At 37.8% G+C, this 21,293-nt stretch overlaps 1 protein-coding gene across 2 annotated transcripts in view; it reads right to left on the bottom strand.

Moving 5' to 3' along the window:
- Positions 1–1,443: 1,443 nt before the first annotated feature.
- The window catches only part of SLC22A16 (solute carrier family 22 member 16), a 36,228-nt gene continuing 16,378 nt past the window's right edge, over positions 1,444–21,293 (bottom strand). For both annotated transcript variants that reach the window (XM_031611022.2, XM_090135889.1), the window contains 7 exons: positions 18,288–18,764; positions 16,160–16,277; positions 13,775–14,324; positions 12,083–12,210; positions 11,613–11,722; positions 11,051–11,150; positions 1,444–5,915 (listed from right to left, as the gene is read on the bottom strand). In XM_031611022.2, coding sequence (XP_031466882.1) covers positions 5,703–5,915; positions 11,051–11,150; positions 11,613–11,722; positions 12,083–12,210; positions 13,775–14,324; positions 16,160–16,277; positions 18,288–18,764 — 1,696 coding nt within the window. In that variant the 3' untranslated portion in view covers positions 1,444–5,702. The remainder of the gene's footprint in view (positions 5,916–11,050; positions 11,151–11,612; positions 11,723–12,082; positions 12,211–13,774; positions 14,325–16,159; positions 16,278–18,287; positions 18,765–21,293) is intronic.

The raw sequence follows: 21,293 nt of genomic DNA, 5'->3' as shown, positions 1-21,293 counted from the left end.
GAAAGTACTTTTTTTTTTTTTTCGCTACATTCATGACCGCCTCAGTGAAAACTGCTTTTCTTTCTCATCAGTGGCAATGAAACCATGGAGGGAATCTTTGTAAGAACTGCCCTGTGGTGCTCTTTTTTTCCATCCAGTGCAAGTCATCTTTCTCCGCAAGTGAAACATTAGAAGGCAACATGAATAACTAGAGGCCCACGATCCAGGCTCATGGCTGGGTCCTTTCTCCCCCACAACAAGCACCCAAATGGTATCAAAGCCTGTGTCAGACAGGCATGCTGGAGGAGAGGAGTTAATCTGTCACTAGACTGGGAAGCAATTCGCCATTACTTCTACTTGTTCATAAACCTAGCCTAGTCATTTCTTTGAAAGAGCTGTTTTTGTGTCCAAATCTCTTTGCAATCATATTAATATGTCAGACACCTTAAGAAAGCAACTTTCTCATTTGAGATATTAGCTTTTTAGGCTTGATTTTTCTCAGCTTCATTGAACTCAGTGCTCTTGAAATCAGTATCAGAGGTGATTCAGATTTCTTACCACTAGCAAAAAAAAACCAGTATTTTAACAGGCTTTTGTCGAGTTCTTTGTTTTTCATCATCTCCTGCATAACATTTCTCTTAACAAAAGTACTCACTCCAGTTACCTTCTAAATCTAAACTACCTACCAAAGACATATAAAGCCATTAAATACAAGAATGATGAAGCCAAGCGTTGGGTGTAACTTGATCTAAATAAACAAGATTAACAAAGTATGCATGGCACAACTTGTACTAATTTGAAAGTTAAGAGAAGTGGAAAATAAGTAGGTTCCTCAGAAGGACTAAAGGACAAATAAAAAAGAATAGGGCTACAGATAACTGCAATTCTCATTTTCCTTATGCCGTCTGTGAACTTCAGTTCCTGCAAGAAGTTAGTTACACTTAGTTTTCACATCCTCAAAACGCCAAGTGGATACAAGTTGCATTGTTCTGTCATCCCTACAGTCACCTACTCTCTTTTTTAATCAATTCCTACCCATTTTTCAATATCCATAGTTATTTTTGTCACTACTAAATTTGTCCTAGGGACTACTGCTCCAGCCAGCTTATACAAATATTGAGAGAAAAGAATCATATTCTTCCTGCAACCGAAATGGAAAACAGGTAACCACATAATGAGTTGTTATACAAATATCAGTTTACATCTGCATATGAAAACAGGAAACAGATATCACATGTGTTTTACTGCAGGAGGGATCTGCAGGAAATGCCAGAGCAGCAGCCCAGCTCCTGCAAGAAGCATGCACCAAAAAGAGCTGCTGAGCGTTAGGAGTTCATTACATTACATAAAGGTGTAGAGATTAAATAATGTGATTAGCTTTATTCTTATTTATATAATAATAATAATATAATAATACTGCAGTATTTATTATCTGCAGTTACATGTATGTTAAAAAATCATTATTCACATATATTGTATTAAAGCCACATATTCTGGGCAAATAAACTCTTTCCCAAGAACACATACTTTCCTCATGTTTCCAAAATGCACCTGGTTCACAATCACATACAAAATGGTTAGGTTGTGAAGACACAGCTGTGCTATAACTTTTCTTCATGAGAGATGAAAGCAATGCAGATACGGCTTGACTGAAGTCACTGAGTTGCTGGGTTTTTTGTTTTTTGGTTTTTTTTTTTCTGATTGCATAAACTTGTTCTTTTGTCCTTACTCACTATTTTAATCTTGGAGTTTAATTTGTTCCCTGCAATTCTGTTGTGGGATTCAGGCAGGCATCTTTCAGATACACAGACAAGTGTACAAGATGGATCCACACCCTCCTTTTAGCAGTCATAAATGCCTTTCTGGCATCATGCCCTCCCAGTTCAAATGACCTTGCATTTTGTGAGCTCCTGTGAAAGGCACACACAAAGAACTTGCATGTTGCTGAGCCCCATGCTATGGAGGCTTCCTACGCGACTGCACGTAAGGAGCTGGTAAAAATAAACTGTGAAAGACACAGGAGAATGCCAGTGAGCCCTCCACCCCCTTTTCACCCAGAGCAGAGGTGTCACACCATCTTATGTTTCCACAGAGCTGTCATACAGAACTCCTCTGCCAGAATCCTGAAGGCAGGATTTTCTCCCTCACTCACTCAGGGCACAGCCCAAAGCATTTGACACAGAGTGCATATTGTTTGCACAGCTTTTTTGTCTACAGTGTTTTCTAAGTGACAGAAACTTCTATAAACTGAAGTGAGCTATAAAAGTAGAAAATGCATCTCTTCACAGACTTTCAAAAATACAGATTAAAAATATCAAGCACATTTACTTATTTTCTTTAGTTGTCATTGAACTAATGAAAATTCCTTCACTGACCCTTCACAGTCCCTAACAAACTGTGTGACTGCTCAATAAAATACTATATCAATTTTAGGACAGAACAAATTATCACTGTGAAACAGTGACCAGCAGCAATTAAGACAGATAAGAATTCTAATCCAAAACTCATAAAACCATCACATATCTCCAGAGCCATCGTTCAGCACGATAAATTTGCTCTAAGATGGATATGACAAATACAAACTTAAAAGAACTGGAGGACTCAGATAAAAACTATGAAAAGGAATTGTTTTTATTAGCAGTGAGAGGAAAACATGCCCCAAAGCAAGTTAGAAGCTCTTTTTCTCAAACTCAGTCCTCTCTTTCAAGAGGATTTAGATAATTTATGAATATTGAAGAGAAAGAAATCAACTCATCCCATCTACGCTGCATTTATAACATAGAACTGGTGTTAAACATATTTTCCTCCACAAGGAAAAGGAAACAAACAGAAATTCTACAGATAGAAATTCAGAAATGCTATTTCCTTTTTTACAGTAATGTGCTTCTTCACCTGAAAGGACAGGAAGCCACAGAGCATCCTCAGAGCTACTCATGCATAAAATCCCAAAAGGTGCACCTGTTGATCAATTCACATTTTATTTCCAGGAGAAAAAAAAAAAAAAAAAAAAAAGCATAATTGGTTCAGGGAAATTCAAGTCTCACTTGAATTAAAGACCAAGTACAAACTGACATCAGGGACAGGAAGAACTAGCTTTAAGGGTTAAAAGCCATCAGGCTGCATTGTGTTTCAGAGTACAGATTAAAACTGTAGCCCGCAAGGATTGCTCACTATCATTGTGCATTTAAGGCTTTCCTTTTTTCTTATTTTCCCTACACTACATGTACCAATTACAGATGACCTGGTCTTGAATCCCTCAGGTCAATGGAAAACATAACATGCATTGACTATTTAAAGCAGAGTAATGTCCAGATCAGTTATTCTGCAGATAAGAAAGCAGAAAAAGTAATTTAAAATTGTTCTTTAGTACCTTGTTAAAACATACTGCACTGTCCCATACAATGAAAGCAGAAGTGTTTAAGATACAAATGAAAAAAAGAGAGAGTATCATGTGAAAGAATCCCAAAATAACACAATTATTTAGAGCTCTGTGAAGGGGAGAGTGGCTGTAAAGTCAGACCGAATCAGTTTAACTGCCCATTAGAACTACTGCATGCCATTTTCTTCCTTAGTATGGTTAAGTCCTTGTTTAAGGTGGGGCACTCGGGGTTTGGCAACAGATCCTGAAGATAGTGGCAGTTGTTCTGCTCTGGAAACTGGGACAGGGGGATCTGAAAGCAGTGGAAGAATACTGGGTCTGTTCCTGAGCAAAACAGAAAGCCACAGCATATGAGTAATCCTATCTTTAGTCATCACAGTATGTATTCTCGTGCTCCTCTGAATGATGATGGGATTACTCACATGGGTAAGGTTAAAAGCACATACTTTTGCTGAGCAAATTATATCTTGATAGAAGCCATAGTAATCCACGCAGTTCTCTTCAGAGGTTTTCTCTGCAAATACTGGGACACCCACATAACTGAAGGGAGAACAATGATCTCTTTAATTATTGCACAGAAACACCCTAATCTTAAACTTACTGATTTTTGCTTGCCTTCAAAGCACGTTAGTTGTTACATTAGACATGACTGAATCCTATATCCAGAACCAAAGCACTCTAGGACAGCGCAGTGAAGAAGAAAGAATATTTTATAGGGGGATATAAACAATTACTCTGGTTTCAGAATTCATTAAAACTAATATGGTCATGCAGATATAACAGAAAAAATATGAGAAATAAACTACACAGCATATAGAATATTCATCTACAATAATTTAGATGTCTGATTTTGGGGTACGTGTCAAAGAAGTAAACATGGAGTGACTTGCTTTTGTGAGTTTGTGTCAGTTAGCCTGTGAATAGGTGCCTCAGGTGAGAACTGTGATTTCACACCAGGGATAGCAGGGCTCACACAAGGCAGGCAAGGGATGTTGAGAAGCTTCCCACACCAATCTGCTCAAACAAGGGTGACTGAGAGGATACAGACTCACAGGCAAGGAAGAAACCTCTGGGACGAGAGGTAAACTGGAAAAAGAGAGCTGGGACAGAAAGCCATATATGAGCAGCTAGAATTATGTTTTCCTATCTATACGTTTTCTATGGTCCACAATCATAAGGCACAGTCACTGCACCAGTAAATGAGTGTTGATGCTCACACAAGATCTAAAAGACACTGACAGACACTCTGACTAACCAGAATAAGTAATAACTCTCTGTCCTCTAGATATCATTTTTTAATTTATACTTTTGTAACTGATTTTTTTGTACCGTAAGGAAAAAATGGAGTCCGCAGAGTCTATGGAGTCTAATACAAATGGTGTGTAGATACCATGCCTACTAATCTTTCTTTAATAACTAAGACCACTGCTGCAGACCCATATACCACTTGTTCTACTCCTCTGAGGACTAAGAAGAGCTCAGCCTCTATGGAAGTGTTTGGCACGCAAGTGTTGGTGTTGCTCTGAAGCATTAGACAAATCTGAGACTTAATCTGACCTGAACAAAGTGAGAAGAGGTGCACAGAAATAATAGTCTGGAATGAAAAATACTTTAAAGTATTCAGTTTTCTCTAAAAAAGAACTTACTAAGACAGCAAGTAGATCCAGTGAACAATTTTTTCTAAGCTACTAATAAAAATACATTTACCATTCAACAGAGTGAATAGTATACAAACTATTTGCACATTTTGCAAAATCAGTATTATTTTTTCAGTCAGAAGCTATTCCACAGAATACTTTTGTTAGAAATGATAACTTTTCTGGAAGCAGTTTTGAAAAGAAAAAAAAAATAGTTTAAGTTTGAAATTATTAGTATGACCTGATGAAATGTTAAGGCTTCTCTCTTGAATTATAACTGTGAGTTTGACTTCACTATGTATTGAATTCTCAAGTCTATAACTGACAACTGCAAAAGGACAAGACACAGTGTGGTGGGTTTACAAGTCTAACCACAGAAAATCCAAAGTAAGAATTGGCTTTTTTTTTTTTTTACATATATGTAACCAGGTAGTTTACAGAACTTAAAATAATCACTCCAACTGGTCACAGCAAGTCAGACAGGTTTTCTAAAGGCAAAATAAGTTTGAGAAGGGACCTAGAAATCTCATCAAATTTTCTGCAGTACTTCAGTCAAGTGGAAAAGGTTTCATACTCTTGCTCTGTCAAAAAGGCAAGATGTATTACAAATTTAAAGGCACAGATATTACAGAACAGTCTTTTCTTGAATAAAATGACCTATAAATTATATAATTGTTAAAACTGGGAGCAGCCATTTTGATCTTGTTTTATTTCTCAGTGCTGACTGTTTCTTGACCAAACATCTCTATCTTTTCTAATGCTGCACCACTGTCTGCTGGAGGAGTCTTTCCTGAGCAGTTTTCCTTCTTTCTTCCCATTTCTGTAGCTTCCTCCAAAGTATTAGTCAAAGGTTTTCCAAGTGTCTCTGGAAGCATTAATGTTAATATTCCACTCAGAAGAGCCATGATTCCAACAAGCAACTAGAAGAAATAAAAAGCAGCTGTAAGGGTAGAAATGTTTTTCAAGGTATGCAAATCTTTGGTCTTGCTTGAGAGTACACTTGAAATAAAATTCAAAGAACTGTGATGTAAAGCAAATACCATAAGTCTGAAATGCTGACTGTATAAAAGATCTGCTTTTATATTGTGTAAATGAAATCTTATGCAGCAGAATTAATGAATAGCAAGTTTAGAATTAACAAAGAACAAATGCAGTGGTTTTCTTCCATAAGGGATCAATACAGTGCAAGGAGGAATAATTATGCTTGAGAAAAGAGAATATATATATCTTTATTTGGTATTTCTACTACCATGCGTGTATTTAAGAATAGATTATAGGATTGCATTCATTTATTTTACATGCATGTTCACAGAGCTGGAACTTCCCCACCACCTATAACCTCAATCCACACTTTATCTTCTGAACCTCTCCTCCTGTACCTGCATCCTTGCTCATCCTATGTACAGCCAGACCAGAATTTCTAGTTACAAACTATTGGCCTGGAACCACAGAAATGTGCATCTGGGGTCAGAGAGCACAAAGAGAGCAGAAACTATAACTCCCAACAGGAATACTTTGCTGAACTTTCATTATAGTTCCAGTAGGGGTGCAGGCATTTACTGACATGTGCACCACAGTCACATCTTGGATTTGTCTGTGACATACATGCTCCACCATAACAGTATGCTTCAGTGTCAAGGAGCAAGGACCAGAACCATGCTGGATAGATGCAGATGTACACACATCTCCACAAGCATCTCTTCTGCCCTTTATTTCTGTGCTTTGCTCAGTAAGAAGTTTCCACTTTCTCCTTTGAAGTACAGAACAGGCATTAAAACCTTGACATTCTTCCAATGTTAGGTTATAAATAATCCAAATCTCTCTTGATTTAAATGCTTCTGCACAGTACATCATGCCTGGCCTCAGTGTTTTTCCATTTCATGACTGTGTTCTTTAATACTGTATTATCTTTATCTGGCCCTGTGCTGATTCTCAGGTTTGTCCTGTTTGTTTAATACTTGCCCTACAAGTGTGAGAAGGGACATTTGGAACTACAACACCTTTGTTCCTCACACAGTGCTGGAGACAAGAACTGGCCCGCTACATTCTGCATCTAAGTGAGACTTTCTCCTCAAGTCAGAAAGAAGCTTTAAAACTGGAGTTCTCCGCTATGACCTTGAACAGAGCTGTTTTCATGCAAATGCATTCTGTTGCTTTTCCTTCCCCTTGTCTCAAGCAACTTTTTGAGAAGCAAAATTCATACGGTTGCATACACTCTTCTTTCTTCAAAATACTGTTTAATAGTACAAGTGACAGCAAAAATAAAATACTCATTCCCTGACCATGAGAAATTAAAAAAAAAAACAACCTTGCAGTAATAGGAGCAGAGGAAATGATACTGAGTGAGAAGAATACAAAGTGTCTGAAAAGTCAACTGAAACAGAGAACACATTCACTACTAAGCACAAAACTCTCCTCTACTATTAGAAGTTATTTTCTGTCATGGCAAGACAGGACAAATTGCAAAATGGCAGCCGTTCCATACAGACCTTTCTTATGCATTTTCTTAGGCTGTCATACATTTATAATTGAGAATACTGAGGGATACTGACACCGAAGCTTAAAGACTACTAATTTCTTTGGATATTCATACATTCAGAGTTCATGAGAACAGGGTCACTACTGATGCCTGACAGCAAGGTTAAAGCAACACTGTGCTTTGTAGATGTATGTCTTCTCTGTTTCATATGGTCTTTCGGACACTTTCTTCTAGTTTTTCCTTCCTCATGAACCTACCTCGCATGCCTAATGAACTCCCACTATCCTGGACACCTGCACAACACCACCTTTCCTGACTTTAATCTCAGCTCTCTATTCCATCACTGTGTGGTTGGTATTTTTTTTTTTTTCCCCAAATGTGAAAGCTGCTGCACCCCAGGCTAATTGCCTGTGTTTCCCTTCTACCTCACTCTACAAGGCATTTTTCAGTGCTTCCTATGAAAGGCAGAATATGAAACAGTTAAATCACAGCATATTAATGAAGTGACTTTTCAAACATCATCTTTTTTTTCTCTTTTTTTTTTTTTTTAGGGACAGTCTCCAAACTTATCAGTGAAGTTACATTCGTTCAAAACAAGCCTTTAGCAAACATGACATTCTTCTTCACGTGGCATCTGACAGCCCTTTTTGTGATCCAAACACACACAATATGTGTATGTTATGTCTGTGTGTAACATTGTCCATATGTAATTCAGCATCAGAAAATGTTTTCCTGATATAGCCAATGAGTTAAGTGTTTATGGATTGAATTATGGATTATTGTACTGTTGTGCAAAATATTTAAGTATGTTTAGGCTCCACCAAAATTAATGTGGCAGCTGTATATGTTTAAGTCACTGCTTTTTCAGACTCTTCATTTGAAATCTGACTTTCAGCTTAGCCAAATTCTCAAATTATTCCCAGCACTTCAGTGCATCCAGCAGTTTTTAACAGCTACCATGAATGACTTCAAAAAAAGATGTGCTGCTTTTTTTTTTTTTTAAAAGTCTTCCTCACTACCTGAAGCAACAAATTTAAATTTCACACTGATATAAAGCTGGGAGATAGTAGACTTGTACTAGAAAGAGAGATAATTTTCATTAAATATCCCAACAAAATAACACCTTTAGTTTTGAGAACAAGTAATTCTTCTAGCCTGACAATCAAGTATGTTCATATCTGATTGCTTGGAACCAATCTAAAAATGTGATCTTATTTGCAAAATCCCTAATTCAACTACAATGAAAAATATTTAAAACACAGGATTTTCATTCGACTTCACTGACCTCAGTGGAGTTATTTTTGTTTGTACTTTGTGATACATTTGACAGAAAAATCAAGGTCCTGTTAAAATACTATAATATAATATTTTCCATTTCATATAATATAATGGAACATAATTCTGAACCACTGAGAAACACAAATAGGATATACATAGAGCAGCACCTTTACAGCAACTCTTCTCGAAAGCTGTTGCATACAAACTACATTTAGCAAGTTATTCAAAATTTATAGGCATTCAAATGAGGTGTTTGCATTGCTCACAGGTGGCTTAACTGTATGTGAGGCAGACTGTCAAACAAATAGTGGCATTAACTGCTTGACAGTGCGTGGTGTATACAATAGGTCAACATGATATACATCAGCTTAGGCAGAAATGTAATCCAGTTAATTTCACTTTCATTCCAAAGCACTTACTTTACCTAAGTCTTGGCAAGCTATGCACCATGCTAAGACAAGCCTATTTAATAAACTGACAATTGCTTTACAGTAGGAGCTAACAATGAAAACATATTCACAGTTTACTACACAGCTCCACAAATACTATGGAGACTTTCTGCACACTGAGAGTTGCTCAGAGCTGAAATAATTCCTCTGTTTACATTGCTATTTGCACTGTTCTCCAGCATACCTGAGCATTCATCATTTGTGGTTTGACTGCAGTACTTCTGCACAGATAAAGCTTATCTCATTTAGTAAAGGCAAAACATTGACCAGAGAAAGAGAATGCTCCCTCATGGCTGCTCTGTTGTGCAAATATTGTTTTCTGTGTCTTTTCTGAGATGCTGTATTGGTTAGTATGGGGTCATTATTAAGAAAGAAAACAGTTTTTAGGAGCATGAGGGAATAAATTACTTTGTGGTCTGCTTCATCCTCTTTGTTTTCATCCAAAACAACTGAATGTAATTAATTTAAATCGTGAAACAAATTCCCAAGAATTCTCTCAGACCAATCTCTAGCATCTGTAATTTAAGGGTTTTTGTTGTTGTTGTTGCAAAATCAAAAGGACACAATGCCATTTTTGCAAGAAATTCCAGTGTGGTAGAGAAAATTAGAGTATGAATCTAGGTCAAAGACATGCTATTATATTTTTACCTTCTGACACATATAGTTTACATATAACACTGCTGTGCTAGACAAAGCAAATTCTAGGGGGTTTTGAAAGAACTCAAACTGTTTTTAAATTGTTAATAAGCTCTTGTTTACTTATATCCTTAATGTAAACTTCATAATTACTTATAATTTTGCATCAGCAGAAATCATCTTCCAGGAGAAAAAAAAGGTATTGAAAAGCATGATTTCTAAGTAGCAAATGCATAAGAAGAATGTAATTAACAAATACAGTTCATTGTGAGCAGGAAAGAAACAAAATATATAGCTTCAAACCCATTTTGGACAAAATAACACAGAAGAAATGCTCAAGATCTATGAAGGAATGGTCTGTGCCTGTCTTCTCCTGGGGCAATTAGAGATAAGGATCCACTAGTAGCATGACCTGGAAATCATCTACATTACAGTGTGCTTAATGAATCCAAGGTTCTGTTTCTTGTCAAAGTTACCATGAACATCATCATTAGATTCTCTTTTTTTCTTTTTTTTTTTTTTCTCCCATTTCATGAATTGCTTTGTTTGGCTCGTGTAAAGGAAAAATACAAAGCAGGAGCCCTGGGATAGATGTGAAGACTAAGCATAGTAAGTCTAAGACAGTCTTGATCTTCTCAAGGCTATTCCAAAAGTGCAGCGTCCCAGGGAAGCCAGGGAAAAGGCTAAGGAAGAATTTGGACTTTATGATCTTTAATGTTTTTTCTAACCTGAGCAATTCTGTGATTTTAATATTATTAAAAAAAAGAGAAAAATAGAATAATATTACTAAAAAATGTATTATAAAAAAACAGCCACCATGGTTTGAATTTCCTAAATGAAAAAACTCTGTCTTTGGAAAAAAATGAAGAGTAAGTTATTAGCATGGTCTGCAGAGTAAGAAAGTATGGACTTGAGACACTTCTGAAGTGTTACATGGAAAATTAAGTATAGTTTTGTAGGAAATATTTTTATCAAATTTATACAAGGGTCCAACGCACACAAATTTTTGCACATCACAACAACTTCTCACTTCAGTCTCCCTTCATATTCTTAACTATAGGAAGTTAATGATCTTTGAGTCTTAAAATTTAGAACAAGAATAGTTCATTCAATTCTTTCCAGAAGAAAAGTTCAACTTTCAGTTCCTGAAAAGACAAGTGTCACACACTTATTTTCAGAACCTGAAATGTTTATAATTGAAGTAAATACTTACAAGTGGCAAGAAAATCCAAACACTTCTCAGATACACACAGAAAGGAGCAACCACACTGCCTACACGGCACATCATGCTCCCACTTCCAACAGCAAGCGATCTGTAAATTAAACAAATATTTTGATAAGAATTCTAGCAAATAAAGCAGACAATTGGAAATTGTAACACCCATTGGATGAGTTGAAATTATACTAGAAAGCTACTGCCTCAACAATATAAATTTATGCTTTAGTGAAATTCAGCTACTTCTGAAATGAAGACTTAAAATAAGATTAGCATTCAGCATGCACTACAGCACGAAGAACTGGGGCTATTAAGAGAGGCATATGTAACATACAGGAAAGCACTGGGTATTCTTTTAGCTCCTCAATGAAACCAATCAGTGGCCAAGGAAATGAAAAATTAATAAAATTTTACTGTACAGCCAAATACTAGGCAACTCTTAGCAGCAGGGATACTCATCCTTTCCTGTCTTTTAAACCAATGTTGCTAACAACAGCATAAAAAAGAAAAGGAAATAACAACAAAACAATGAAAAATACCTTCCAGCAAAAATTCTTACCTTACAATTGTTGGATACAGTTCTGCTGTGTAGAGGTATATAAGGCCAAATGCCACACCTATTGAAAATTTTCCAGCCATGTTTGCCAAGATAATTAACACATTAAAGTCCTATTGAAAGAGATCACAGATAAATAAATTACCAGAAAACATCACTGTTCCAAACCTAAATTAAATCCATGACTCTTCTTTAAACACAAAGCAATATTTATTACTCGTTTTTTCTTTAAGGCAAGTAAAGTGTCCACACAACTTTTTACCAGTCCTGGTTCTCTGAAGCCCTGGGAACATTTTACATCTGACTCCAGCAAGAGTACTGTGAAGTCTGTACTGAAAATACAGAAATCTATCCTTGACTGGCAGCTGCATTTTAAAAGCATATGATTTGGAAAGAACAGCTGCCTCTACAGACTTCAGGATCAATAAAATAAGTGTCTACTGAAGGAACACTTTCAACAATATATGACTAACCTGAGGTATGAACATAATTAAAACACAGATCAGTGCACTTAAAATAAGGAACGGAATGAGTGTGTTTCTCCTTCCCAGTTTGTCCATCCCAATGCAAGCAATGATATAGCAAGGCAATTCCACAGCACCTGTCAGTATGAAATTATTTCATTTTAAGTCATGATTACACATATTCATCTTATAACTCTAGCTTCCACTTTATGGGGATTCATTTAATCTAGAAAGTTAGCTTGATTGCACACGTCACGAATATGTGAAATCTAGAGACAACTGTTGCATTAGGCTCATTCATCTGGTCACAGAAACAGCAACAGATGATGGAAAACATGGCCTAAGATATGACAGTGGGGGATGAAGGAGGACAAGTGGAACAGGTTTTACAGACAGAGCAGTTCCTAGTCTCTTTGGGATGGAAAATTACAGAAAACAGCAAGGCTTGCATTAAAGAGAAGGCAGCTGCTTACAATAACCCACTTGGGTAGATTTTCTCTTCCTAACGTCTCTTTCCAGAAAACTTAATGCAGCCAAATGGGACCAGTATTTGGCAAGAACTGTTCACAAACTCTGTTTAAGCATGGTATGCCCCCAGATAAATCATACTGACCCTAAGCCATTCTGGACATGTTTTAAGCCATTTTGCTCATAAAGAATCTTGCTACGTCCAGGGTAACGTCAGGGAAGAACATAAGAACAAATATGCTGCGTTTCTCTACTGAGTAGATGTGCTATGTTGATGCACCTGTAACACTGGAAAACAAATGCTGGGGTTTGTATTGGTAAAAGCAGGCTGCAGCCAGTCACACTACATCAGTCTGCTTGAATATTTTTGGAAGAGGTGGGCACAGTGAGTTACTTACTGCTCTCCATCATTAGCACTCACTCTTCACCGTGCCAGCCTCTCAATACACTACAGTATGTGACAACTCAAGCTCAACTCATGAGAGTTACAGTCCTTCTGTGTGCTGATGTACATGGACAGGTACACACCTAACCGAAAGCACTGGGTCACATAAAACAAAGCACGTAATTTATTCCCCTGCTGTCTCAGAGCTGTCTGCCCAACCTGAAGTCTTCTGAAGTCAATGGAGTATTTCCACTGATTTTTACAAACTTTAGGTCAGGCCTTGAATGCACTTCACAAACAACTTGTATACCACAGGAATATTACAGACAGATCAATTAAAGGAATAGCATGACTAAAAATACGTTTTTGGGAAAAATAAAATTATTCCTGCTTCTAAGAATTGTGAATCTATTTTCTGTACAGTCCGACTCAGCACACTATGACTGCACGTGACCATAGCCTTAACTTATTCTATGTTCTCCTGGTTTGTGCTTTTAACAGAATGATATATGCACTTCGTGTTGCAGGTCTGCTGCCATTAGGTTTTGCGTGGATCTGCCAGATGCTTGCAGGATGAAGAGGAGAAAATTAGAATGTGGTTTTACAATCACAAAGACAAAAAGAGAAGAATTTTGTACACCAAAAATTCTCAGTTCTTTTATTTTGAGAAACAGTAAGATTTCCTCCTGTATTAATCAGCTTTATGACCAATTAACAAGAAAATTTTGGAACAAGGTTCATAGTTGGATGAATAAAGTTAAAAAAAACTGGCTGTCTAATCTCCAGACATTTCTGAATGTAATGCTCTAGTTCTGTCAGCAAAATAATAAAGTACAAAAACTATTTACCTATGAGAAACAGATTTAAATATTCATTGCCTCCTAGATTGACAGAACTCAGGGAGAAGACGTAGTACCCCAGGCTCCCAGTGAACCAGACCAGCCAGATCGTGATGGTCCTTCTTGCAATGTACCAATTACAAAACAGATCTAGGATGTTGTGCTTCTTGGTTGTGGATGCACCATTGCCACTTGTTCTGTCAGTGCCTGGGTCATCTTGTTGGACTGAGCACAGTTCAGACACTTTGCAGGAAGTGCTTACTTTGTTCCACCTTGCCATTATATTGATTACTTTTTGTGCATCTTCATATCTTTTCTCTGACAGGAGCCACAAAGGTGTTTCTGGAAGCATCCAGCAGCACAAGACAAAGGGAAGAGTTGCTATGGAGAGAAATATCTGATACACCCACCAGGTCCGAACCAAAAATCCCACGAGTGCCACAACCATAATTCCCAAAGCAAAAAAAGCATGGACATGCATAGAAGCCCAGGTTCGTGCTTTAATGCCAACAAATTCAGTCACATAAACAAAAGCCACAACCAGATAGCCACTTGAAACCTGGGGAATGGAGAAAGAGAAAGAAAAACAGTGTGAGGTTTATGTCTACTTTCCTTGTGCAACAGGTAACTGCATTCCTCATTCGAGTACATTTAACTGGCACTGCGCTGACCTGTAACTCAGCAACAGAAAAAAGGCAAGCCTGAAAACAAATCAGTTGGACAAAAAACCTCACTCAAACTTTCAGAATACCTGGGAACTGTGTTTAAAGACATGAAGTGCTGTTGGATGCTTCCCTTTAGCGTGCAGGGCCAGCAAGAGACACCTGAGAAAGTGCCTCACTAGCTGTCATCACTTCACCTCCAAAAATCAAATCCTTAATGACATCATGAACTGGGCACTCAGGAAAATAAAGTCTCCCAAAGTAACTGCCACTTTTGAAAATCTCAACTTTGGCTTTTAAGAAGACTATTACTAAACTGCACGTCACAGAACAGCAAATTTACTGAGAATTACCTCTCATACTCCTGTAAATAGTCATTAAATCAAATTTTTACAATGTTGGAAGAGAAGAACACTTACAGAGTTACAGGTTCTTATACAGATCTAGCCATACTAATAGAACAGAATTACTGACATTCTTCATTGAAGGATTTTTTCTTTGAATTTGTATGTTTATATATATCTTACACGTATTTCAATTTTGCTAGTAACATTCTAAACTCTTGTTAACTTAAAACATTTCAGAACACAGCTAAAAGTTCTAGGCTAGAAAATATTCCAGTATATTATTTTGATTAGTCAAATAAAAAAAAAAATCAATTTTCTGGTTACAAATCTTCCGCTTAATAAACCCTTGTCTGTGAAACCACTGAAGCTGACAGGAAAGCTGCACTGATCTTAGTGGTGAAGGATTACAGTTTCACATCTCCTTCTCTCAAATCTATTCCCAATGGGCAGTTAAAACCTACGGCATCTGTTTGGTCAGAGCTTTTTGCTTTTACAGATTACCACAGCCCCTAGCATCAACACCAGGGAAGTGAATCCTGGTGGTATCACTGTTCAAGGCTGAAATCCCCATGCAGTTTTCTTGCTGTGAAACCCTTCTGTGCTGTAATAAGACAAAAGCAGGTCCAGCTACAATGTCCTCACTTGACTGCCCACAGGAATACATTAAATTATGCGATTAATTTCAAATTTCCAACCTCCTTTAAGTAGCTTATATCATTTTTCTTCTGACAGCTTTCTAATGTCTTGATGCATTATATAATGAAAGACTATAAATATACTTTTGGATGTAAAAATCAGTTACCATATATACCTTATATAGATATATAGATATCTATGTATGTATAGATATACTTAGACACATAAACTGGAACACCCTTAAGTACAGTATAAACACCTAAGTGCTAAACATGTCTACCTGTTTATTTAGTACTTCAGATGTAGTTTAAAAGACCAAAGAGATGCATAGAAGAGAAAAAGCGCATCTCTCCTCCATCAATGCAAATGGCAGAGATAAAAATCATACTTATTATAGATTTGTTATTTTAAGAAATATATACTCCATTTGTAACAGCAAGGAGAAATGCAATGCCAGTTGCAATGTAAAAACCAGAGTTCACTGCTCACACTTGGTATTTAATTACCAGTCCAGCAGAGGTTGGGATGGAGGAGGTACCAAACACTGCTTCACACAGATGCTTTCTATTAATTCAAAGAGGAAAAGTGCTGTGGTCCAAGAACATTCAGACTCTCCCTGCTCTGCTGAAATAAGTGCAACAGATGGGGCTTTAGAATAATGAAGTAGAAGAGGAAATAAGAAAAAAAGGGGTTTTCCTGAGAAGGGGAAGGAAAAGACACATAAAAGAGCCAGTGAGCTCCTTTCTTACCATAGCAAGGAGAAAGCGGACAATCACGAAGCTGTAGTAGTCAAACGTGAATGCCACTGTGATGCCAAATACAAACTGACCAGCACTTGTGAACCACATAACGCGCTGTCTTCCCAGTCTGCAAAGCACAGCAGCAATAACATGATGAGCAACCATAAACATTCTGTCAGAATAAAACTGCAACTTCAGAGAGCCTGTCTGAAAACGAGTCTGAAAATACTGTCCTAAGGCTCTCACTCACCAAAAAAAACTCTGCATTACTTCCCTGTATTTTCCTTGCCATATGAGAAAGAAAATTTCTATTTCTTTTTAATAGTTCCAACTAAACTCAAGGAAAATGGAAACTCCTAGAGTTCTTGCCAGAAGTAAGCTTTACAGGTGACACTATATTGCTCACATAACAGTGTCAAAGTTAACTGCTCCATAACTAATCTGCAGATTTACTCTGTCTTATTTATGAAGTCAGCACATAAGATTTGCTTTTTTCAGATATTCATTTGCAAACAACACCACCTTACAGCTCTTTCCAGCACCCTCCCATCTTTCACCATCCCTGACCAGGAAGATGTGTGAGGAAGGAGTCATTACACACATCTGGTTTCTGACCCCTGCCAGAAGAGATCCCAGTGAGTCCCAGCTGGCTCTTCTGTTGGGAAATCTGTTAATTGGGAATGGGAGGAACCCACAAACTTATTTCTCACCAGCCAGAATGTGTCAGAAAATAATAACTTTCAGCTGTAAAATCCATGGTTGTAAATCTGCAACTCAGGATGTGTTTATTATCTCAACTGACTGTTCATGGCTTAAATTAATTGAAATGAGAACAATATGAACTTAACTTCATAAATCATGTCTGGGTATTAATTAATAAAGCAATGAATTATTTAAGGGACACAGAACAAATGTTGGTATTATATTCTGGTTTTGTATTAAATGAGGTTTTACAAAGCCTTGAATTGAGAGGAAGGATTGATTCCATGTGTTCCAGAAGACAAACTAAAGGAAGATCATCTTTGCTTTTGCATTCCCACATTACCACACCAAAATGCTGTGCTAATGAAGGAAAACCAGAGAACAACGTGCTTGGCCTCCTTTTCCTCCTCATAGCATTTGCTGTGGAACATATCTTCACCCTCCACCTAACAAACAAGCTCCTCTAGAGAAAGAGATGCATAACACTAAAGGAGTCTTCAAATCAAAATACAAGTATATAAACTGTCCAGGACAGTACAGTGTAGCTTAGGAAACTGAATGTCATATGAAGAGACAGGCACAGCTAGGCGTCCTGGATCTCACTTCTGAGACTGTCTGTGAAGCTGGCTCTCAGTGCACAATCTCAGAAAACAGCAGGGGAGGCAGAATCATAGGGGCTAAATGAAGGACAGCCTTGGCACAGCAATCACAGGAAGGCTCTGGCGGGCGCCTTGAGCTGGCTTTGGTTTTCCTTTGGTTCAGACAGAACTCTGGTCATGCTGGTAAGTAGGTGGAACCACAGCAAAGCACAGCAGTGACCCTTTTTCCTTCTGTCTGGACTAACCTTCAGGAGGCAGAAGTTTAATCTCACCTTTCAAGCAAAAGTTGCAATCAGGCAGCAAGGAAAAAAAAAGGGGCTTGCTCAATTCCTCAAAGCCTTTGCATTAGTCCCAGACAGCTGTATTTGTGACAAAGGTCAGGTCATTTTTTTTTTTTCTTCAAAATACATGGGTTTTAATCCTCCTGTAGTCCTCAAGCAGTTTAGCATATTCAGAAAGAAACATATGCTATCATGAGGAATCCCTCCTCATGGAAAACAAGAACACTTACTCCCAGGTTTTACTCTTGAGATTTCTACTATTCCTCTAAAAAAAAAAAAAGGTCTTTGGACAAAATGCTAGCTGCACAGTGCAATTTGAGGGATCAAGCCTAGAACAATGGATAACAAAGTAGGAAATAAATTCCAAAAGCAAATGATTAGCAAAGACACTGAAAAATTACTACTTGCTATATGAACAAGAAACTGAGTTTCTTTTTCTGAATAAACAACATTGAAACCTGACTTGGTACACAATGAATGAAAACAACAAAACAGATACACAAGCACAGAGTTACTGCAGTCTGAATGTACAATGCTCAGAGGATGACACTTTACCTGTCAGCAATGTCACCAAAAATCACCGCTCCAATCAAGACTCCAAGCATGAATGTAGGCTGGATTAATTTTGCCAGCCATTCTCGGTCACAGACCAGATCCCACTGTGTAACAACAGTGCTCTTCCATTTTGTATCATCATAAAGAAATCCATCAGAACAAGAAAATATGGACTTGTTGCCTTTATATTCATATGCTAGGTCAAAACTGACTTCTCGTTTGGACTTGCTGCATTGATTAAGTTCCCAGATTTCTCCATTTTCCAGCTGGGCTACAATGTAATTTTCTGTTGATGTCCACATTGTCCAGATGTCCTCTAGACTTGCTTTAGAGGAGTTGTAGAAGAGAACGCTACTCACATTTCCAGGGATCCCACATACAAAGTTAGGAGTAACAGCCATGAACACAGACGCTAAGTAATGGATGCCACATGACATAGCTTGAAAGACAGATGCAAAATACACACATGCTTGAAATCTGCAAAGGGAAGTAAAAAAGGTTTACTGAAGGAAAGCTTTTTATAGACACAAAACCATCAACACAATTATTTTGCTAGGATCAGTCCAGTGATTGTGGCAAAGTTGTACATGGAAGCATTATCCAGAGGTTTGTCATGTAGTGTGGCTTCAAAATAAGCTAGGCCTTGCAAGAAACCAATGATAAGAAAAGATGCACAGCAGAAGCAATCTGTCCTCCAGAAATACCAGGTATCTCTTTTGTCAAAAAATCAATACTGCTCTTAGCTGTGTGTATGACTGCGCAGAGAAGACCATTTAAAAAGAATCAATTCTGAGCTTCAGTGTGAAGTTGGAAGTAACCTCCCAGCTCCAGCCCCATCGCATCGAAATCTCTGAAAAGACAACCTGAGGTTACAAGAACAATCAGAGAAACCAGAACATTGCAATGTCAGCTTCTCAGGGATAGAGATACGCACGTCAAATAAAACAAAGCAAACACATTATGCCCTTCATTTCTCTTAATTGTATCAATTTACCTCTACTCCATCTATCTTCCACCTTGCTTTGTCATCTCAGAAAGACAAAGAGATAATACACATGGACATGTAGAGGAAGAATCTGAAGGGTGAAATGCTTTGTAACAAAACATAGCTGTAAATCTGGGGGGTTCTGGCTTAAACAGTGTGCAGTTATGTATTAAAGATGGTATCATAAAACAAACATAGTAAAAGAATGTTTTATGTATAGCCTGAAGTTTGGCATTTTAACAGCTTTTAAAATATGCTTGAGATGCAAGCAAGTCTCTGTGTATAAAATGCACACATTCTGAATGTCAAAAGACTTGCAGTAAACTCTACTATCACTCACTGCAAATTCTAGGAGATTCTCATAGTCTAAGCATAAGGAATCTCTTCCTCTAATAACTATTAAAATTATGCACAGAATTAGTAAAACATTCTGCTCAGGGAAAACAAAACAAAATGTTACGGCTTTCGTTTCTCCTTTCATTTTTTTATTTACTGGAAATCAAACAGTTGCACAAGTTTGAAGAAGCACTGGGTGAGTTTCTACATATACATCCTTAATGCAGCATATGCTGGACCTGGATAGCAAGAAACAAAAAAGAGCTTTCTAAAACATGATCAGAGGCCACCTCTGCTGAAGTTATGCCTAAAAAACAACTGCCTTGAAATGTCATGTGCCTGTAACAAACGCAAATTCCAGATCACCCCTTACTAACGTGAATGCAATCTAGCCTTGAATTCTTCTGATAAGGTTTACAACACAACCTAGCCTAGGACTTTTAATCATCCATCATCACAATTTCTAATGAATTTCTAAACAATGAAGAGCCAAAGTATTTAAATACATTTTGCTGGGTACAGTGTTCAATTAATCTTTACAATGGAAAAGTTCTGTTGTGTAGTCTAACTCCTCTCACCATCCCCATCTCTCAGAATCACTAGATGGCTGAGTCTGACAGGGACCTCTGGGTCCATCCAGCACAACCCCTGTTCCAGCAGGGACACCCAGAGCAGATTTTTCAAAGGCAGGCTTTTGAAGATCTCCAAGGAGAAGACTCCACAGCCTCTTTGGGAAGCTCTGTCACCCACACAGCACAGCAGTGCTGCCTGCTGTTCAGACAGAACCTCCTGTGTTACAGTTTGTGCCCATTGCCTCTGGTGCTGGCACTGGACACTACTGAAAAGAGCACAGTTCTGCCTTCTTTGTACTGTCCCCTCAGGTATTTGTATGCATTAATGAAACCCCCCTGAGCCTTCTCTTCTCCAGACTGAGAAGACCCAGCTCTTTCAGCCTCTCCTCTCAGGAAAGGTGCTCCAGCCTCTTCATCATGTTGCTGGCCCTCCACTGGACATTTTCCAATCCAGGCCTCTCTTGTATTGGGGGACTCAGAATTGAACACAGTGCTCCAGGTGCACCCTCACTGATATTGAGCAGAGAGACAAGAGTACCTCTCTCTCTGCTGGCCATTCTTTGCCTAATGCAGCCAAGAATACCATTAGCCTTCTTAGCAGCAAGGACCTTCTTAAACCAAGGACGATCTCCTCTGTCTTTAGTCTGATCCTTAATCCTTTATTTGGTAAATGTAAACCAACTTGCCATTCCTGTCTTTCCAATGGCATTGTTGCTGTTCAGAAGCAGTACTTTTTAATCACTCCTTGTCTTGACAATAGCTCTACTGATTTTTCCACAGCAGTCTGAGGAGAGGACTGGATGGCTAAGCTAACAATGGCAGTTCAATAAGCTGGGCTCCACTTCTCTCTTGAAGACTCTCACAAATGTTGTGCTCTTTTCCATCAGACAGTGCTGGAACACAGCAACCCTTAAATCTATCAATCCTCTGTCAAAACAGCTTCTGGAGAACTAAGTAGCTAGCCATAAGCAAGAGTGAAACTGCTCTGAAAGGCTTTCAAACTATCTTGAACCACCCAAAAAAAAAAAAAAAGGTTATTCTTTGTCCCCCTGTTAATAGAGACAAATATGGTTAGTAATATTTATTAATTTATCTTCTTCAGTGCTATTTTAA

Source organism: Phasianus colchicus, chromosome 2, assembly GCF_987193195.1.
Source record: "Phasianus colchicus chromosome 2, bPhaCol1.hap1.1, whole genome shotgun sequence".
Lineage (NCBI taxonomy): Eukaryota > Metazoa > Chordata > Aves > Galliformes > Phasianidae > Phasianus > Phasianus colchicus.
This window is presented reverse-complemented; position numbering and strand designations above follow the sequence as displayed.